The sequence below is a fragment of the Silurus meridionalis genome, chromosome 15 (assembly GCF_014805685.1).
Source record: "Silurus meridionalis isolate SWU-2019-XX chromosome 15, ASM1480568v1, whole genome shotgun sequence".
Lineage (NCBI taxonomy): Eukaryota > Metazoa > Chordata > Actinopteri > Siluriformes > Siluridae > Silurus > Silurus meridionalis.
Genome location: NC_060898.1, coordinates 22302267 through 22321262, shown reverse-complemented (window position 1 = coordinate 22321262; position 18996 = coordinate 22302267). Strand labels below are relative to the sequence as shown.

At 42.9% G+C, this 18996-nt stretch overlaps 1 protein-coding gene across 1 annotated transcript; it reads left to right on the top strand.

The window, feature by feature from the left end:
- The first annotated feature begins 9284 nt into the window (after positions 1-9284).
- Positions 9285-17615, top strand: LOC124398225 (protein sprouty homolog 3). Its single transcript, XM_046868310.1, has 2 exons — positions 9285-9885; positions 13966-17615. Exon 2 carries the CDS (start codon positions 14037-14039, stop codon positions 14886-14888), a length of 852 nt encoding a protein of 283 aa, XP_046724266.1. The 5' UTR covers positions 9285-9885; positions 13966-14036; the 3' UTR covers positions 14889-17615.
- The last annotated feature ends 1381 nt before the right edge of the window (positions 17616-18996 follow it).

Genomic DNA, 18996 nt, shown 5'->3' with positions numbered 1-18996 from the left:
CTTCGTCGCACTTATTTTAATCGTTTACACGCGTCATGAGTTGCCTTCTAAGGGAAAAAGGGGCGGGGCAGGGTTATTTTTCAACAAATAAAACTCACGTTTAAAAAAAAATATGCAAATTAATTAAATGGAAAAATTACACATCACAAATTTTGATCGTTATATTTATTTTAACATGTTACTTGATAATAATAATAATAATTTGTGTACTGTCATGTCATATAACTGCATTATACAGCTATTATTTTAGATCTAGAAATTCATCGCTTCCTCAAATGCAGCATTTCTGGGCTGCATTTCTATCTATCTATCTATCTATCTATCTATCTATCTATCTATCTATCTGTCTGTCTGTCTGTCTGTCTGTCTGTCTGTCTGTCTGTCTGTCTGTCTGTCTGTCCCGGTTAATTTACACAGTTCCGCCTCTTGTCCACCAGGGGGCGATAAATTCCTCTTTTTGCTAATCCAGCACCAGCTTTCCTATTCCGCATGAATGAGGTCATTATAGACAGGAAGGGCACTTTATAGATGGCCACCATTTTGCTTCATTCACAGAACGCCTGCCAGTTCCACCACTTTCATGTAGTTTTTTTTTTTTTTTTTTTTTTTTTACACATTAAGGTCTATCCATGTACTTTATCTTGAGCTGTGAATCTTCATAGACATGTAATAATTGTAAAGGTGATCAGACAGATGACTTGAAGTTGTCCTGAGTGAGTGGACCAGGAGTGGGCGGAGATGGAGACGTCCGGGTCGTACGAAATGTTCTGATTGTATGTTTGAGATGTTTGTTCAGCAAAGCTGTGAAATCTGGACGGCTGCACCACCCATCAGTGCGTTCCTCTCGCCTCGTGCTGAGGTCGAGTTTGCTTAGTCAAGCTCGCTCTCTTCCTGTGTGTGTGTGTGTGTGTGTGTGTGTGTGTGTGTGTGTGTGTGTGTGTGTGGGAGAGGAGTGTATGAGTAGAGTTGAGAGGCGAGCAGGCTTAGTAATGGGAAGGCATTGATTATGGCTGATAATTCAGGGCTTTGATGTGGATAATGCAGCCTCTCTCTTCCTGCACTGGCCATGCACTCACTGCCCCTGGGACCACAGAGGATATTGGGTTTACAGACACTCTCTCTCTCTCTCTCTCTCTCTCTCTCTCTCTCTCTCTCTCATTCCCTAATTCCCTCATTTGCTCGCTCGCTCACATTATCGTTCTGTCATTTGACTCTAGCGCTGCACTACTTCTCATGAATATACGGCCTCCATAGGAAGTCATAAAGCTGCTTTAGTTCTCAACCTCAACCTCCTCTTGCTGTATCTCTGTTTGCCGTGTGTGTGTGTGTGTGTACACGTGTGTGTACGTGTGTATATGTGTGTGTCAGGAATTGTTCTCCTCTTGGGCAGGTTTTCCCCTTCTTTTACCACTAATATTTATTCATGTCACCAGGTATTAGGTGAATTGACAACTCTAAAATGCCTCGGTGTGTGTGTGTGTGTGTGTGTGTGTGTGTGTGTGTGTGTGTGTGTGTGTATTCTAAATTTACACCTATAGTTCTGAGGATTGACTCTGGATCCACCTCCATCTTATTGATCATCATAAAATCTGAATTTTTTAAAAAGTTTATATAAATATATTTTGTGTATTTCGATATTATAGAAATGCTCTCTCTCTCTCACACACACACACACACACACACACACACACACACACACACACACACACACACACACATAGTCGCATAGAAACAACTGACAGTAGTTTTTAATGATAAGGACATGCAGCACTTCATACGGTTACCCCCACAGTCACACATGGAGGTGGAAGCTTAATGGTTTGGGGTTGTTTTGGAGCAGAGAAGGTTGGAGACTTATTCCGGGAAGTGAAAGTGAACCAACATGGCTCCCATTCCAAACTTCAACACCATGCAGTACCATCTGGACTGCGGCTCATTGGAACCGACTTCACCGTACAACAAGACGATGAGCCGAAGCGCACGCACGTCCGAGCTCTGTAAGTGAATTATATCTTTGGCAAATTTTACAAGACACATGGCAAAGTATTTCAGCTACATTTCTGTCTGGATAACAAAAATAATGTCTGGATTTGTTTGGTCAAAGTAAATCGTTATACTGTTACATTACAGTTTGTTGCACCGAACCAAAAAGAACATGCATGTGTTTCTCAAACACCATAAAAGACTCCAGACATTTGACGATCTCTGTATGAATGTCACTTTTTTCAACTTAGTTTTACAAGTTATTTACTGCATCTAGTGGTCAGAAATGGGAACTGCAACAGGGTCACAAAACATTTCGGCATAGAGTTTAATTTACTGTTGTTTTAATGTTAACGCAGTCTCTATAAAACGCTCTCAAGTTACAGTCATGCTTTTAAGATGCAGTTATTTATTAAATTTTTTTTGAGGATTTATTTTGCAATCTTGTGGTACATTTATCCATCGGACGTTTTCCCGGATTTTCAGCTGCATTTTGACATTTCAGTGAACTCCGTGATTAATCAGGCTTCAGGGCCTCTCTGAGTGCTCAGGGGCCCCATACAATTTCCTGCTTTGTCCATCCTGTGGTTTTGTGTTCTAAAACCGAACTGCCTTATCAAAGAGGAAGACGGCATGTGAAAAAATTTCAAGGAAAGAAAAACAAGGCTTGTTATCGGCACATGTCCTTGAAACAAATGAACCAGTGTTTTTCAGGAACCCTTAAAAGTGCCAACAGCACACACAGACAATACGACCGTGGTGTTCTACATCAACCACAAACAATGTGGCATGAACAATGATGAGGTGTCAAACATTTGGGGAATTTGCACAAAAAAAAAGAAAAAAAAAAGGGGGGGTCGAGTGCATTTGGAAGATTTAATATTGTTTATGAACCTGATAAAAACAGAGACTATGCACCAGGAGACGATTTCAAATGAACAACAGCAACCTCTATACCTTCTTGTGGAGATGAGCTATGTTTCTTTTATTTCTTTATAAGTATTAAAGTCGAATCAAGTCACATGTTGACTGGAGAATCAAGACAAACTGTGTCGTTCAAAATGTGTGTGATTTTGGCCACGATGAAATCCTACTCATGGCACAGTCCAAAGAGTAAAAGACAGACAGACAGACAGGCAGACAGGCAGACAGACAGACAGACAGACAGACAGACAGACAGACAGACAGACAGACAGAGGGACGCAGATCTCTCTTTAAATAAGCTCGGTAAGTACTGAGATTTACCGCTCATGAGAAAACCCCTCTCTTATTGGCTACAGGTTGGACTTGTTTTTATTGATATTATTGTATATTTCATCCCTTAAACGTACAGGAAGTCTGTGGATGTATCAGGAAAGTAATAATGAGGTGATGATTTGGACGATTCACTGAATAATCTGCTCAGACTTTTTTTATCTCTATAATTTAAGCGGTTTCCTCCCACCAGCTCGCCGTCCTCATCAGCCTGCTTCCATCCAGAGAGGAAGAAGGATTAAATTCCTGCTGCTTTCTTTTCCAGGCAAAACAACTTTCTGCAGTGTCACTGGGTGGCGTAACACACTGGTGCTATCGGCCCTTTTTCACGTGTATCCGATCTCACAGATGCCTATGATTGGCTTTATGATGAAGCTCACTTAAATTGATTGAGAGTGGGAGAAGATTTCAGTGGATCATGAGCAGTTTTTCTCTTCATTGTGGAATCTTCAGGACTTGATTGAGGATAATGAAAAACATTAACAATAAGCTTTGTTTTGATGGTCATTCTCAACTTTGGACAAGTCTCTGAAGAAGTGGTCCAGTGGGTGGAGATCTAGTTTATATTGTTTCTGGGGTCTTGGAGCTGTTCGGAGGTTTGTTGGAGAGTTTGATCTAAACTGCACTTCAGAAGTAAATGAGAAGCAGGAATGGTGTGAGAGTGCGAGTGGTCTGAGAGAAGTGCTCCCTCCAGGTTCATGTTTCTCCGCTGCCCACGCACTTCAAAAATTAATATTTATAATCGCGTATCAAGTCGGCAGAACACCTATGGCTTCCTCTTAGAGAGGCCTGATTGGATCACCTACATCAGACCCCACTGTCACATCAGCATTTATTCATCTCATTAGATCACATCGTTCCTGTATTGCACAGAAAGCCCAGTTCTGTCTCGCGGTAGAAGTTTGGACTTGAAAAGGAAGTAAGGGATGAAGGAAGGAAGATTTTCTGGGCTGTGAGAAAAAAATGGGAAAGGAATGTAAAGTTGGAATTCTCTATCTCTTAGAAAGGAATTCAGAGTCTTGGGGCCTCTTTGTGGTGGCCCCTGTCGACCCCTTTACCTTTAAAACCAGGGCCTCTGTTGAGGGTCAGTGAAACTCCTCCTGGATCTACACACATCACGAGTGCACAGTTGAGGCAGTTGAGCTCAATGTATACAATCAGTAGTTCTTCTTTATACGTGGCCCCACGTTTCCCACCCTTTCCCTCTGTTTTTTAAAAGGATTGTCAATCTGCGGCCTGACAGGGGCCCGAGACTCATGCTGACGTTTCCCACATGCCCGTTTTTTGCTGCTGCATGTCTTTTATCGAGTGGTCGAGGTGGATAATCTTATCACCGTACACTTCCCAGCCGTGAAGTTGCTCCACGGTGCGTTGCATGTCTGAGGAAATGCTTGGTGTCTCGAACTACTTCCTGCGCTCCTTCATTTCGGAGTCTCTTCCATCATTTTCACCTTATCTGATTGTACGATAAGGCAAAGTGACGGGTGAGAAGGTCTGCACTGGATTAAAAATGCGCTCGAAAAGGCCATGGTTTTTCTCTCGTTCTGAGTCTCGATCGTACTTAATGCTGTCTGTCCCCTAACTTCATCTCTCTCTCTCTCTCTCTCTCTCTCTCTCTCTCTCTCTCTCTCTCTCTCTTCCTTGCTGATGCACTCCTGGCCATTAATAAAAATTTTATACATAGTCAGGAAGTGCATTTGCAGTGGGAGCGGCTGGAGGCTCTCAGGCCGGCAGGAAATGAGCTGCTGGCTGGCGGCCAGGCTGGCTATTCCGAGGGGCCACAAGCTCGGCCAATCAGCTTTCCCCATTCACTTAATGGAACACGCATACTTCAGCCCTAAAGTATCAGCAACAATTACGGCAAGGCGTGACGCTGTTTGGTTCGGTCGGTTTGTTTGTTTGTTTGTTTGTTGTGTGTGTGTGTGTGTGTGTGTGTGTGTGTGTGTGTGTGTGTGTGTTTCTCTGAATAGTTCTTTATGTCTGCGTATTTGTACGTGGGTCCCGATGATGCATGATTTGTCATGATTTGTGATGATGGGTGGTGTGTTCAGGATCAGCCCTTGTAGGATGAATGAGGGACAAAACGAGAGAAAGAAAGCGAGAGAGAAAGGCAAAAAAAAGGCAGAAGGAGGGGTGGAAGTGGTAGTGGGGAGTGCAGCGTTAATTTTGATCAGATACAGATGGCGGTGTTTATGTAGCTCAGTGGTACAGAGAGAGAGGATGAGGGAGAGCTTGACTGCTTGTTTGGAAGACGAAGCCAGCGTGAGTGTGTGGGATTTTTGGGCCGGTTCTCTCCCATTCCTTCTAGGAATCTGGACGAGCAAGACGAAAGGAAAAAGGAGGCAGGGGGAGGACGGAAGGGGTGTTTTGTGGAACTTGGTAGTACAGAGTCTTCCTCTCTTTGACATGAACACACATCACTTTCTCCAAACCTTTAAAGCTCTATCCAAGCTCAAATCTGAGAGTTATTTTCAGGACATGATAGGACGTGTTTCAGCTAACGCAGTCAATCCTACCCACGAAAAAAAAAACACTCATGCACAAGCTGAACAGCGCCGGCAGAAATGAATGACTTTGTCAGCTGTGTGCCGGTCATTAACCAGGCCATTTAACATTGATTCTGCCGTGGCTTAGTCCGGCTCCCACCCTCCTCTCTGGCACTGAGATCGGGAACTCTGTGTGTGTGTGTGTGTGTGTGTGTGTGTGTGTGTGTGTGTGTGTGTGTGTGTGTGTTAAAGGGCACAATGCCTAGGGCTTGAGATGCAGAGCAGTAACACCAATACATTCACACACATACCCAATGAACAGCCTTTGAATCTTTGATTATTATGACGGACGGACTGACGGACGGACGGACGGACGGACGGACGGACGGACGGACGGACGGACGGACGGACGGACGGACGGACGGACTGACTGACTGACTGACTGACTGACTGACTGACTGACTGACTGACTGACTGACTGACTGACTGACTGACTGACTTATTTATTTATTTATTTATTTATTTATTTAGAGAATAGTGAATTAAACTCTCTACTTTGGCCTGTAGCAGAATCCTGAGCTCAGGAAATGGAAAAAACATTCAGACAATTCCTGAGACCACCTATAACAAATAAGTAAATAAATACCCAAGAGATGTAGTGCTGGAAAACAAGGGGGGGAAAAGAAGAAAAACCTGGAAGACGTGATTTATACAAGAGGAAGTATTTCACATTTTGACACACATTTATTTGCATCATTCAAGTACCAAATAAAGGAATAAACATTTTATGGAACATACTGATACAAATAATCATGAAAGCTCCAGAAGCAGTACAATTCCCTCAGTAAATACAAAAAATAAAAAATAAATCAGTAACATGAAACACGTGGCAAAAATGATTCAAATCCTAAACAATATTTCCAATAATGAACCTTTTATTATTGATATTCATTTAATTGCTTTCAGCAGTGGTGGACGAAGTTCACAAATCATCATCAAAACGAGTTCCTGATTGGTGTTCGAGCAGTTACGTTTTTATCCTCTAAATTAAAAGGAACGACTGATTTTACAAAATGTAGTTGAATAAAAAATTTCGACTTTGAAATGTAGTAAAGTTACAGTCTCCCCAAATAAAAATACTTCAGTAAAGAAAGAAAGAAGCTGCTTTAGAACAGTAATGAATTATATTCACTTTCTTACAGTCCACCACTGGCTTTCAGTCACCAGGAACCCGGTTGTCGGTTTTGCCTGCATTCTGCTTCCTTGGGGCATCGATATGAAGTTGCACACATATGAAGTCAATCTGCGTCTCATATTTCTTCAAAATAATAACCATAAGCAAACTTATTTATCAATCTCAGCCTTAAACCTGTAGCTTCAGTGATGGAGGGCAGCCAAAATGTGCAATTCTAAGAATATTGAGGTTCTGGAATGAAGGAGTGGCCCATGATCATCTACAGCTATCCCTAAGGGACAAGCTCAGTGGGAAAGGCATTGAACTCTGGATGAGGAACTTCACATCCCAGCACCACCAAGCTGCCCCTGCTGGGCCCTTAAACAAGGCAGACATCATTATCCAGAGTGACTTACAAACAAGCAGTTAGGAGTTAAAGGCCTTACATAAGGGCCCAACAATGCCATTAATGTCTAATCATGGTAGATGTTACAAGAATAAGCTCCAGGAGCTCTCTGCTGATCGTGTATCTAAAGGTGGCTACATTAAACGCAGGTCATTCTGAGACTCATAAATATGCGTGGATTCCATCTCCTTTTTGTAAAAAAAAAAAAATGCATTGCTGGCTGCGTTCATCAGCCGGATGGGGAGTGTTGGAGGAGTGGAGCTCGTGTGTCATGCAGTCAGAACTTCAGGCTGAGTTTGCACAGGACGGAGAAACCTGATTCACTCTCCGGCTACTTGCTCTGTTTGGTCATCTCAGCTATTTCCCCTCGACAGGAAGCCAGGATGTGCCCTTCTTCCTGCACTATTTTACACACACACACACACACACACACACACACACACACACTTGTCCTGTTACCTAGGTAATATCTTTCCTGTAATGTCAATAAAAGGACATAAAAAGTACGACAGCAATCCAAATACACTGTGAGGCGATTCAATGCGCCCACATTGTCCTTGTTTACGACGTGTTAGCACAACACCGACAAACGCTCCGATGGTTCTATCACGCCAACAAAAAAAAAGTACCACGTCTGTCTGCGGTGTAGCATTGGGGTTAATGAAAAGGCTTGTCCACAAGTGATGCATGCAAAATAGTGTCTTATAATAGAGACAAATCCGTGCTTTTCCAGCAGACAATGCACAATGGGTTGGTGGGGAAGATCTCCTGCTATAGTTCAACTCATTTTTGTTTGTGTAGAGCGTTAACAATGCGTCTCAAGCAGCTTTACAGAGATAAAGTGGTTATAAAAGAATTTATAAGTTTGTTCCGTTTGTCCCTAATGAGTGAGTCAGTGGCAGCTGTAGTGAGGACAAACTCTCTGAGATGGCATAATAAAGAAACCTTGAAAGGAACCAGATTCAAAAGGGAATCCATCCTCATCCTCAAAAGCGCCATTTATTACAGTTCTAGCATTGTTCAGGTGTTCAGGTGTTTAGTGATAGGCACTTAAATGCAAACTGTGGTCCTGAACTATTGTAGTAGACTGCTGATATTAATTACAGTCCAAATTCATCCTCAAAGTTCTTGAGTTGCTCAGTAACATCACGGATCTTTAGGCTGTTGATGTGGAACTGTCCTCACAAAGTGTCAGGATGAATCAGGTGGATCCGAAGTGAAGAACCGGATAGGAACATTGCACACCCGTACCTCAGGAGCACATTTAACTCATAACGTGTATAGAGCTCTGACCTCAAACCTATGGGGATGAATTTGAATGCTAACTGCACCCCCAGGCCTCCTCATTTTCCCACTTCCATCAGTGGAACATCTTCCCAGAAGGGTGGAGCTTATTATAACAGCAAATAGGGACCAGACGTGGAACGGGACGATCAAAATGAAGCGCATACCAATCTTATGGTCAGGTGTCCACAAACTTTTGTCCATATAGTATACATACAAAGCTGCACTTATTCATGAACGCTATAAAAACATCTCAACGTGGTGTTCTTACGTTCTCATTCTTTGCCTCCTGACATTTTGTCGAGTCATGCACATGCCACTTTTATGTTCAGCCTTTATCTCTTCATCTCCATCTCTTTTTTAACCTCTCTCTCTTTCTCTCTCTCTCTCTCTCTTTCTCTTTCCATCTCACTGTGGGCTAAGCTCAGGGAATCATGTGGAACAATTATTTTTTGGGGGTGGGGGGGGTGATTCAGTTTCAGCCTGATGATGCCACTTAGCCATTAACTATCTCCAGTCAGTGCCCCCCTCCACACACACCACCACCAGTTCTCCTTCCCCACCAACCCCTCTTACCCCTCCTACCCCACACCAGCCCTGCCTTTATCTACTATTCATATCCGCCAACCCCTCCCCCTCCACCCTTCTCTGTTTCCCACCCATTCTCTCTCCCTCCCTCGCTGTTTGTGTCACCCTCACTCACTGATATACAGAGGCACACAGAGTGAATGGATGAGTGCAAGAGCAGGAAGCACAGACTAAGAGAGAGAGAGAGAGAGAGAGAGAGAGAGCATGCAAGTGAGACGATCCAGCACTCGCACTTTCAGCTCGTACTGAGAACAGATGAACTGCAGATCCACTGCTCTCCAGCTGCATGTGGAAGTGTTACATTCCAGGCTTTCCTTGCCTTTCCTCACTTTGCCCCCAGCTTTTTTTTAAATAATTGGGATACTGTAGCTCTCTTCTGTTGGAGAAAAATCCTTTTTTGTTAGTTTGGGTTTTTTTGGAGTGTTGTTTGTGCATGTTTTTCTTTTGTCCGAGACTCTCGGTGCACTCCTTGGGGAATGATTAAGTACTGAGGACCGAGGAAGAAGAGGATTGCCTGCCTGCCTGCCTGCCTGTCTGCTCGTCAGCCTGCCAGTCTGCTCGTCAGCCTGCCTGCCCGTCTGCATGGGTGCAGGACTCTTATGCAAAATAATCCAAAGCTGACCAAGTGGCCTGATAGAGGAACAAGCAAAAAAGCTAAACAATATAAAGTACTTTCTCATCTTGTACGATGGATCTCCCTCCATTTAGAGGTGAGTGCCCTGTCTGAGACTTCCTCTCCTTTTTGTTTCTGATGTATATTCCACTTTATATTATTTGAACGTAACTCACCATGTTACTGAATGAACACAGCAGCTCAGACACCCCATGCCCCATGCGCTCATGGGACTCGGGGCATGCAGGGGTGCCATTGATTGTCCTCAAGGTCGGAGCTGTCAATACGTCCAGTTTGGGCTGGCAGAGATTATAGGAGTGGATTTTAGTGGACTGGAAAAAAGCTCTTGTAGAGTTCAATGTTTTTTGTGGAACCTGTTTTGAAAAATATATCTAGCTCTTACAACTAATTTACACTAGAAGTGGAGGTTATTCAAAACTATACATCATAATCATCTACTGATTGTTATTATACATATGCAGATGTACATAATTACTGCAAATACTATTGTTCCTATAAAAACACCTTTATCATGATTGCAAAGAAGTCAAAGTTTTTTTAATAGTAAATAAATCTAGACTTTCTTCCGGGGATTTTTAGTTTTTGGATATTTTCGTTCATTCCTCTGACAAATATCTTTATATTGCTTCTCATTTTCCCCCTCTTGCGCTCTCTCTCTCTCCCACCCTTTCCCGCTCTCTCTCTCTCTCTCTCTCTCTCTCTCATTCTCTCTCTTGCTTTCTTTCTCTCTCTCTCTCTCCCACTTGCTGGTATCTATTTCAGTCCTTCCTGGGGGTCAGATTCAGCACATCCGGAATCTCATACAGTTTGTTGTCATGCAATCCTGCTGTGTCCCCAGAGGGTCCAGAAGGGGCTGGCTGACAGGTCCTGGACAATTGTTGGCCAATTCAGCACCAGACACCCCCCCACCCCACCCCACCCGCCCTCCCGACAAAAAAAAGAAAAGAAAAGATAATTGAAAGATAACAAATGAAGCCAGCAAGTTGTGAGGTCTAGCAGAAACCCCAGGGACCATGAAAGACCCTTTAAGAGTCCATAACAAAGTAGCTCGGATGCTTTTAGATACATTTACTTGTCCTGTGACCTTCTGCAGGACGTCTGTTTTCCCTTTTGTTCGCTTGCCTCCCGTCTCCTCCCTGCTCTGGGGTTTTGAGTTACTCCCAGTCAGTGGTGTGTGGTGATTGTTATGAATAATATGCGCTCCTCATCCTCTTCCTGCCCAGGATCAGGTTACCCTGGCCACGGATGTGTGTAAGGTACCGGGCACAAGGAGCCCTGAGGCAGAGCCACAAGGCACAGCTCACTCAGCACTGATACTCCCACCGCGCAGGGGCCTGTCTTCAGGTTACCCCTCATGGCAGGCAGCACTGAGTAAACACGGGCCACTCTGCCATCGTTCTGTTTCTCTTTTTCTTTCACTCAATTCCTCTACACACAGCTGTCTTTCCTGTTTTTCCCTATGCACTCTCAGACCTGGATTTCTTGACCTGGGACAGGTGTTGTGTTGAATGTTTGCTTTTTTCCAAACACAGATAAATGTTTCCCGGACTATCTGCCGGTCACACCCAGTACATACTTGTGAAGTGAAGGAGCACTTTGCTCAATAAAAGTAAAGTAATGGACTAAGATTTTATAATCTAATGTTAGCATGAGCCTCTACACTCAGCATGGTAAGATATACCCACATCCATCAAGGGTGATGCAAATTTGATCCATTTGGCCCTTCGGCTTGCTTGGTGTGGAGCTGTCCTCTGAATTCATGAACAGACAAATTGTCGAATCCATCGGACATACCTTAAAATCTCGACCCAAGCAAAAAGGTATGCACTATCTGAATGCTGGATTGCAGAAACAGATCTCAAACACTACCTGGAAAATAGCTAACCTCGGCTCTTCTGGCTGACCGATGAGATCATCTCAAACCACATTCTTCCTACGAACCCTGTTTTTACATGACGAACTGAAGCAGCGTGCATCTCTAGTACACCCAGAGCCCATTTACTGTGATGTGCCACCTTATTGAATAGAAGTTCTTTTAGAGGTCGTGGTCAGAGATTGAGAAGATGTAATCTGAGCTCAGTGATCAATAGCCCAGTGCACACTCTTAAGAAGGAAAAGGTTGCTTCAGTGTCCACCAGTAAACCAGCCTTTTTGTCTCAATGATGCCCAAAGTCAGCAGAACTCAACTTTATTGGGGATTGTGTCACATTTTCATCTTTGCTTCAGTCAATGTTCAGACATTAGCAAAGCTTCTCCATTTGGCCTCACCCTGCCATGCGGTCTGGGTAATCTGGAGCTGACAAGTGCTCTGGGACATGGCAGAGAGTGGTAAAGTGCTCTTTGCGGGGGTTGGGGAGGGAGTTTATTGGGCTTCCTGATGTCAGCACCTTGCCTCCTGTGCTGCTGGAGTGTGGTGTATTGATCCGTTGGGACCCTGGAAAATCAGACATGGTCTGGGATGTGTAGATGGGTGGGGAGTGTAAATCCCACTACTTTTGGAGTCTCCTTCAGGATCTACAAATCTTACAGAAAGGGTGAGAAAGGTAGGGCTGAAAAAGCTGGGACACAAAAATAAACTCTATCTGTTGCCTATTATGGTTGGCGCTTCTGGGAATAACCCATGAAGGATAACAGAAAAGGCTCGCTTTCTCAAAAGATAGAACCATTAACTTCCCCCCAAAATAATCTTTTCTAAGAGAGTGGAAATTCAAGGCAGAAAGTTGCTCCTGTGGCATTCATACAAGGACACCCCAATCATTGCACACCAAAAAACCTGTACATTTGAGACTGCAAATTTTAAAATCTTACATTTATTATTAAATTTCTTCCATTTGACATTTTTGTGCAGGAGTTTAGACTTTCAGAGCTCAGTTTTTAAGAAAAGTCAGTGGAAAGTTTCGAGTAAACTTAAGTGTAGCCTGAAGTGATAAATGCTCCCAAGTGCTGACACATTTAAGACAAACCACATGGAAAGGACATGTGCAAATGCTCTCACAAATATGCAATTTAAAAGTTCCTGACATGACACAGATGAGCAAACCCAAAACTTCCTTTCTGGCTTGTCCACAGATGTGTGGTTGGCTGGAAGTCCGGTGTTGTTTGTGGAAGCAGGCCCCAAATAATGAGCTCATGGAAATGAACAGCAGGCCCCTCTAAACAATTAGATGGACTGATAGGCCCTGACTGGAGCTCTCTGCTGGATTTGATGTAATTACTCTCCAGGACTTCTTTTTCCTCCTCTGTGTAATTTAAAAATGCATTTTGTACTTCCAACCTGTGCCTTCTTATCTTGACTTTATGGGTGGCTGGTTGGGGCAGAGGCTGGATGCTATCTTTTTTTTGTAAGAGAATCCACCAATTTTGCTAGGCATTCAGCTGCCTGTGCCCCGGATACTTGGCAGACTGGGAGCAGACATTGCTTCCTCTAATTGATGCCCTGTCTATGGATTTTAGTTCCTGGTTACGTTAGACACGGCTCTCTTCTTCTGTGTAATCTCTTCATTGAGCAAATGCTTCTCCATTCATCCTCAAACCGTCTTTGTGAACACTGACCTCCTTTATGCATGCTCACAGGGTTGTTGTGCAATCCGAACAGAGTAGGTAGATGAGCGCAGACAGCTCGCTAGGTTTGTTCGAATTTGTGCGTTTAGTTTATTTAGAGTCTTGAATGCACAAAACTCAAATGCAATCCAAGTTCCTGTTAGGGTATGACATCGAATAATGCAAACAGTCTGTTTCTCAATTCCAGGATGCTGATGTTTTCCATGTACATTCCACTAACCATGTTGTTCCTGTTTATGGAGGATAAGGCTTAACAAAAGAAAAGTTTCAGGGAGGGGTATATTGGATTCCTCTGAGCAGCTGGAAAAAGGATGCCTCAGGACATTGACACTAAGTCTTCTAGTTCCTCAGTTTCCCACAACGTATTGCTGTCAATTTTTTCTGCTCAAATTCTCTTCCCTTGTGTCAACAGCTGTGTTCACCAGATGCTAAATTACAGTGTGATGCCAATAGCTTTATCTCCATCCTCTGTGACTAATAATAGATCTTGTCTAAGTAGTAGACTATGTAAGGCCATGTATGTCTCTCCAGTTCCACTGAATTGAATTTGCATGGTTAGGATTTAATAACACTCTTGTATCATGCTGTCTTTCAGGTTTATCTGATGTGCCTTGATTGGTGCGAACCTTGTATCCAAGTCTCTTCCCTCGTGTCACTGCTGGCATTATGGATTCTGTGCCTTCTCTCAGGATGGACCGTGATGGCTTGGACCTGCAGCAGGCTTCTGTGCTGTCCATCGATCAGATCCGTTCGATAAGGGCCAACAATGACTATGTGGAACGACCTGTGGTACTGGACCCCACTTTGCAGGTGGGTGTCTTCCATACACATGATGAAAGACATCCTCAGATGCCTCGCAGTCAGAGTCAACACCAACACGCCCACCTGGCTCATCTGAGTCGCTCTAGTACTATCAGCTCCATGTCCCGTGGCAGTGCCGCTTCAGACCAGAGACTTCTTTCAGGATTAACAAGTTCCCATTCTGGATTGGCTTCAGTAGTGCGCTCTCAACCCAAGGGTGACCTGAAACCAGACTCATTAAGTAAAGGCTTGGCTGAAGGGGAGGATTTAGGCTTGCATCTGTTCATCTGCGAACGTTGTAGTCGCTGCAAGTGCCAGAAATGTTGTGCCCCTCAAAGCTTGCCCTCTTGCTGGACCTGTGGCCAGCGATGTCTGTGTTCAGCCGAGAACGTTGTGGAGTATGGCACCTGCCTGTGCTGCGTGAAGGGTCTCTTCTACCACTGTTCGGCGGACGACGAGGACAACTGCGCTGACCGGCCGTGCTCCTGTGCCCCGGCTCACGCCTGCTCCCGCTGGAGCACCATGGCTGTCCTGTCTCTCTGCCTGCCCTGCTTGTGCTGCTATCCTCCTGCCAAGCTTTGCATCAATGTTTGCCAGCGTGGCTATGACCGTGCCACGCGGCCAGGATGCCGCTGCAGCAACACTAACACTGTGTGCCGCAAGATCTCCGCTTCGAACCCTGCACCTTTCCGCAAGACCCTGGACAAACCAGTATGACACAGAGACGCCACTGCTCACGTGACCCCATCACGGCATTCCCCCTTTCGCATTCCCAAGGATACCTTGAAAAAACGCCAAACTTACTGACCTGCACCCAGAACATCAGGCCTAGCTGCATTACGTGCAAGAATGGAAGCTTGTTGATTAACAAATAAAGTGTTGTCTATTTATTTATTTATTTGACTTTACTGGCTAAGACAGTTAATGCTGTTCATATATAACCTTTCTACAGGGAGTAAGCTATCAGAACAAAAAAGAAAAATCTGGTGCTGTGATGGGTAAAAATGCATCTTGGCCAGTAAAACATCTTCAGCCATGCTGCATGGACAGTTTGGATGCAAAATGGCTGACCTGATGGGGGACGTAAGAGCCGAGCTCAAAAAAACATTCAGTTTTGGACACTGAATGAAAAAAGGGACCAGATAAAGCTCTTTCAGGAACGGCTCGTGAGACACGAAAAAAAAAAAGACACTGGGCATATGTGTAGCCCAAGAGCGAGAGAAACGAACGTATGCATCGGTGCGTGTGCATGTGGATACGTGTGAAAAAAGACGTGTAGGTGTACGTGCATGCGTGCGCAGTCTCAGGCCTCGGTCTGCTCTCAGCAGAAGCATTCCTCTTTTTTTATTTTTAGAGAAGCTGCTCTGAAAGACAAAGTGTCTGGTCAGGTTTCCAGCGCAGGGCAGCCTGACGCCAGCTCTCTCCCAAGCGCTCTCTCTCTCTCTCTCTCTCTCTCTCTCTCTCTCTGTCTCTCTCTTGTCCTCACCATATCCACCCCCACCTCCACCCCTTTCTACCACCACTCCTACCCCATCCCACCCCACCTCACCCTCTCATCTGCTGCTTTTTTTTTTTATTCCTGTAGTGGGAATTCTCCTCCTGTGCTATCTTCAGCTGTGCTATGGGACCAAACCAAATCAATCATCAGTCAAACATTCCCAAAAACTAAATCAATGATGGACTTGAATTATTTTGAATGCTGCTTTCTAGATAACACGTTACGCCATTACGTAGAGTACTCTAAAGCGAAAACGTGCTGGACCCTATGAGGTCATAACACAATTGAGAGACGTCGTCTGCGTCGTCTATGATCATACTCGATCCTGAACAGTGAAGAAAGCTAGCCGGGAATATGCTATACACACAAGGCCATACATTCCTAAGCACTTTGGACTCCACTTCGGATCGGCACTTTGGCCGCGCCAATCACGTCGAACCCCAATTGACAGGAAGTGAGAGCATCGAAAGGCCTTTTGTGTCCTCGCACAGGAAGAGGGGACTCCTTAGAGATGAGGTTGGAAGTCGATTGCCTTACCTGAATGAACACCATACTTGTGAACAAGGTGAAACAGATGCACTGGTATCCAAAAGTGAGATGAGAATTTAAATCAAGAAATCTGTTTCGAGAGAGAGTATGTGTGTGTGTGTGTGTGTGTGTGTGTGTGTGTGTGTGTGTGTGTGTGTGTGTGTGTGTGTGAGCACGTATATGCGTGTACGTACGCATGGGTGAGTGTGTGTGTATATGTGTGTATTTCCCCCCCATATATGCACACTGCTCCTTGTTGTTAGAGTTCCTTTGCTCTATTTTTCTATCTACGTAGGATTCTTATTGTATTTCTATTTTTATTCTATTTGGTTTTATCTGGGTATTATCCTGACCATCATTTCTGATCACCATCGGGGGAAAAATTCTCTTCAAATCACAGGCCTGTCTGACACTTTGGAATTCACTTGAAAGCGGATATATCATGTGGAGGAGAGATCTTTCATAGATAAAAAAAAAAATTGGTTTTACATTACGGTCACTGATCTGTTCTATAAGAAATGCTGTGTAACTGAGCGGTTTTTAGCACAAATCGGAAACGACTCAGACACGATCATCTAAAAAAGTGTTTTTTCGTATAGTGAAAATTACCTTGGATATATGGAGCAATTATGAAAGTGTATGTAACCCTGTAGAAATTAAAAACAATAAGAGGTACTAAACTCTGGTGTTAGTATTGAGGTGCCGAGCTCATTTTCTTATTTCAAAATTGCACGTCAAATGCCAAACAATTACATCTTTTCCGATGTCTAACACTAATCAGGCAACGTTTGGAAGCTTTTCAAGGTTTAAAAGATCAAAGTCAGAAAACGCTCTCGCCAGCGCGGAATCACGAAGTAATCTCTCCTCCACGGTTAAGTCCTCAGAGATGATTTCTCGAAGCAGGGATGATATTAAAGGGACAGGTGCAGTGTAAAGGTACAAGCATTTCACAGGAACTGGTGCTGACCGCAGTCTTTCAGTTATAACCACTAAAAAGTTGCCCTTGTTGTATTTGTAAGCATTGCTTTGGTACAGTTGGTTTTCCTGTAAGTTGTAAAAGAATTCAAGGAGAAAGAGAGAGAAAGAAAGAGAAAAATCTATATAAATGAATATATTATATAAATATATATATATATATAAAGTAAATATATCTATATACATTTTACACGTTTTTGTTTTCTTTTGTTGCCGACATATTATCGACGAGTCACAGATATTTATTTCAAATGTTCAAATCGTTGAGGAAAGATAAATATTTATTTATGGCGAATGATGAAAAGAAACCGCCTTTGTAATGATTTCAAATAATTGTTTTTTCTTTTTTTTGTTTTTCTTCTTATTTTTTTTTCCGGTCAGAGTGGCGTGGTGGGCGTGGCCTTAAGGCAGAGGATAATAAATAAAAGGAGTTTTCAAATGCACTTTCGTGTGATTTTCTTTCTGAAACATTGATGTTCTACACCGTATATGGACAAAAGATTTTGGACACATGACCATAAGATTGTGCTTTTGGTAACAGAAGAACCTTCACTATTCTGGGAAGATATTCCATGAGATTTTGTGGAGATTTGTGATACAAAGGTGTTTGTGCAATCAGGTACTGATGTAGATGAGGTGAGGTGAGGTGAGGTGATGAGGCCTGGGGTGCAGTCAGAGTAAAAAATTCATCCCAAAGGTGTTCAACAGAATCAGAGCTCTATAGCAGGAGATCTTCATTAAGCTGGCTTTGTGCACTGGAACAGGTTCAGGTCTCCTAGTTCAAGTGAAAAGTTACTATATCCAAAGAATTATAAACAATTTATACAAGTTTGTGGAAGAACCACATATGGGTGGAAAATCAGCTCTCCTGACCATTTTGTCCATATAGTAGAGAAAGGTTAGAAGATATAAGGTGCACGATTCAGTGGTGTTAATGTATCATCACTTCCTTTATTTTGTTTAGTTTGTGTGCCAGTTTCTAACCATCCAAGCTGATGTTCTGTTCAAGCCCATGGGCTCAACCTATCCTACCTTTTATTCCAGATTGAAGCTGATTGGTGTCATCACTTAGGAATGCTCTTAACTGCTCATCTCCATGTTTGGATAAATCTTTCAGCTGCAAATCATTTTAGTTGAAAACATCAACCAGGGATGTAACTTTCGGGTGCAAAGCGGAAGATAACGCACATCAGTCTTCAAAGCAGCTCATAAGACTTCCTGGATAACGGAGCGTCTCCCTAAATATAAATATAAATACACATATAAAGACAAATAGAGAGATTTTATATTTATTCTTGTATAAATATTAAATCTATATAAGTTTGAGTAATATGATAAAAAATAAAAAGTCTAAAAATAGGATTAATAACCAAATATTTGGTTTATTGTGTAATATTCAAATATATACAGTATATATACATTTTTTGCAGAGCAGAATCTTTATCAGCGTATCTGAGAGCTGAAATTTATTAATAGGATACAAGTTTTTATAGAATTGTGGGATATAAATATATTTATAATTATAAAATCTGAAATTTTTACACACACACACACACACACACACACACACACACACACACACACACACACATCAAAAAACAACTAAAAAGTTTGCTGTTTGAATATGAGGGCAAGGTTTGGGTTAAGATTAGGTGTAAGCATTAATATAAATTATTATAATTAATTATTATTATAATAATTATAAATTTAGTAAAAGGTCACATGGTTAGTAAGATATATATATATATATATGTGTGTGTGTGTGTGTGTGTGTGTGTGTGTGTGTGTGTGTGTGTGTGTGTGTGTGTGGTGCACATCTTGTTA

Coding starts and splice junctions, on each gene's coding strand:
- LOC124398225 (XM_046868310.1), top strand. CDS start 14,037: ATGGATTCTGTGCCTTCTCTCAGGATGGACCGTGATGGCTTGGACCTG.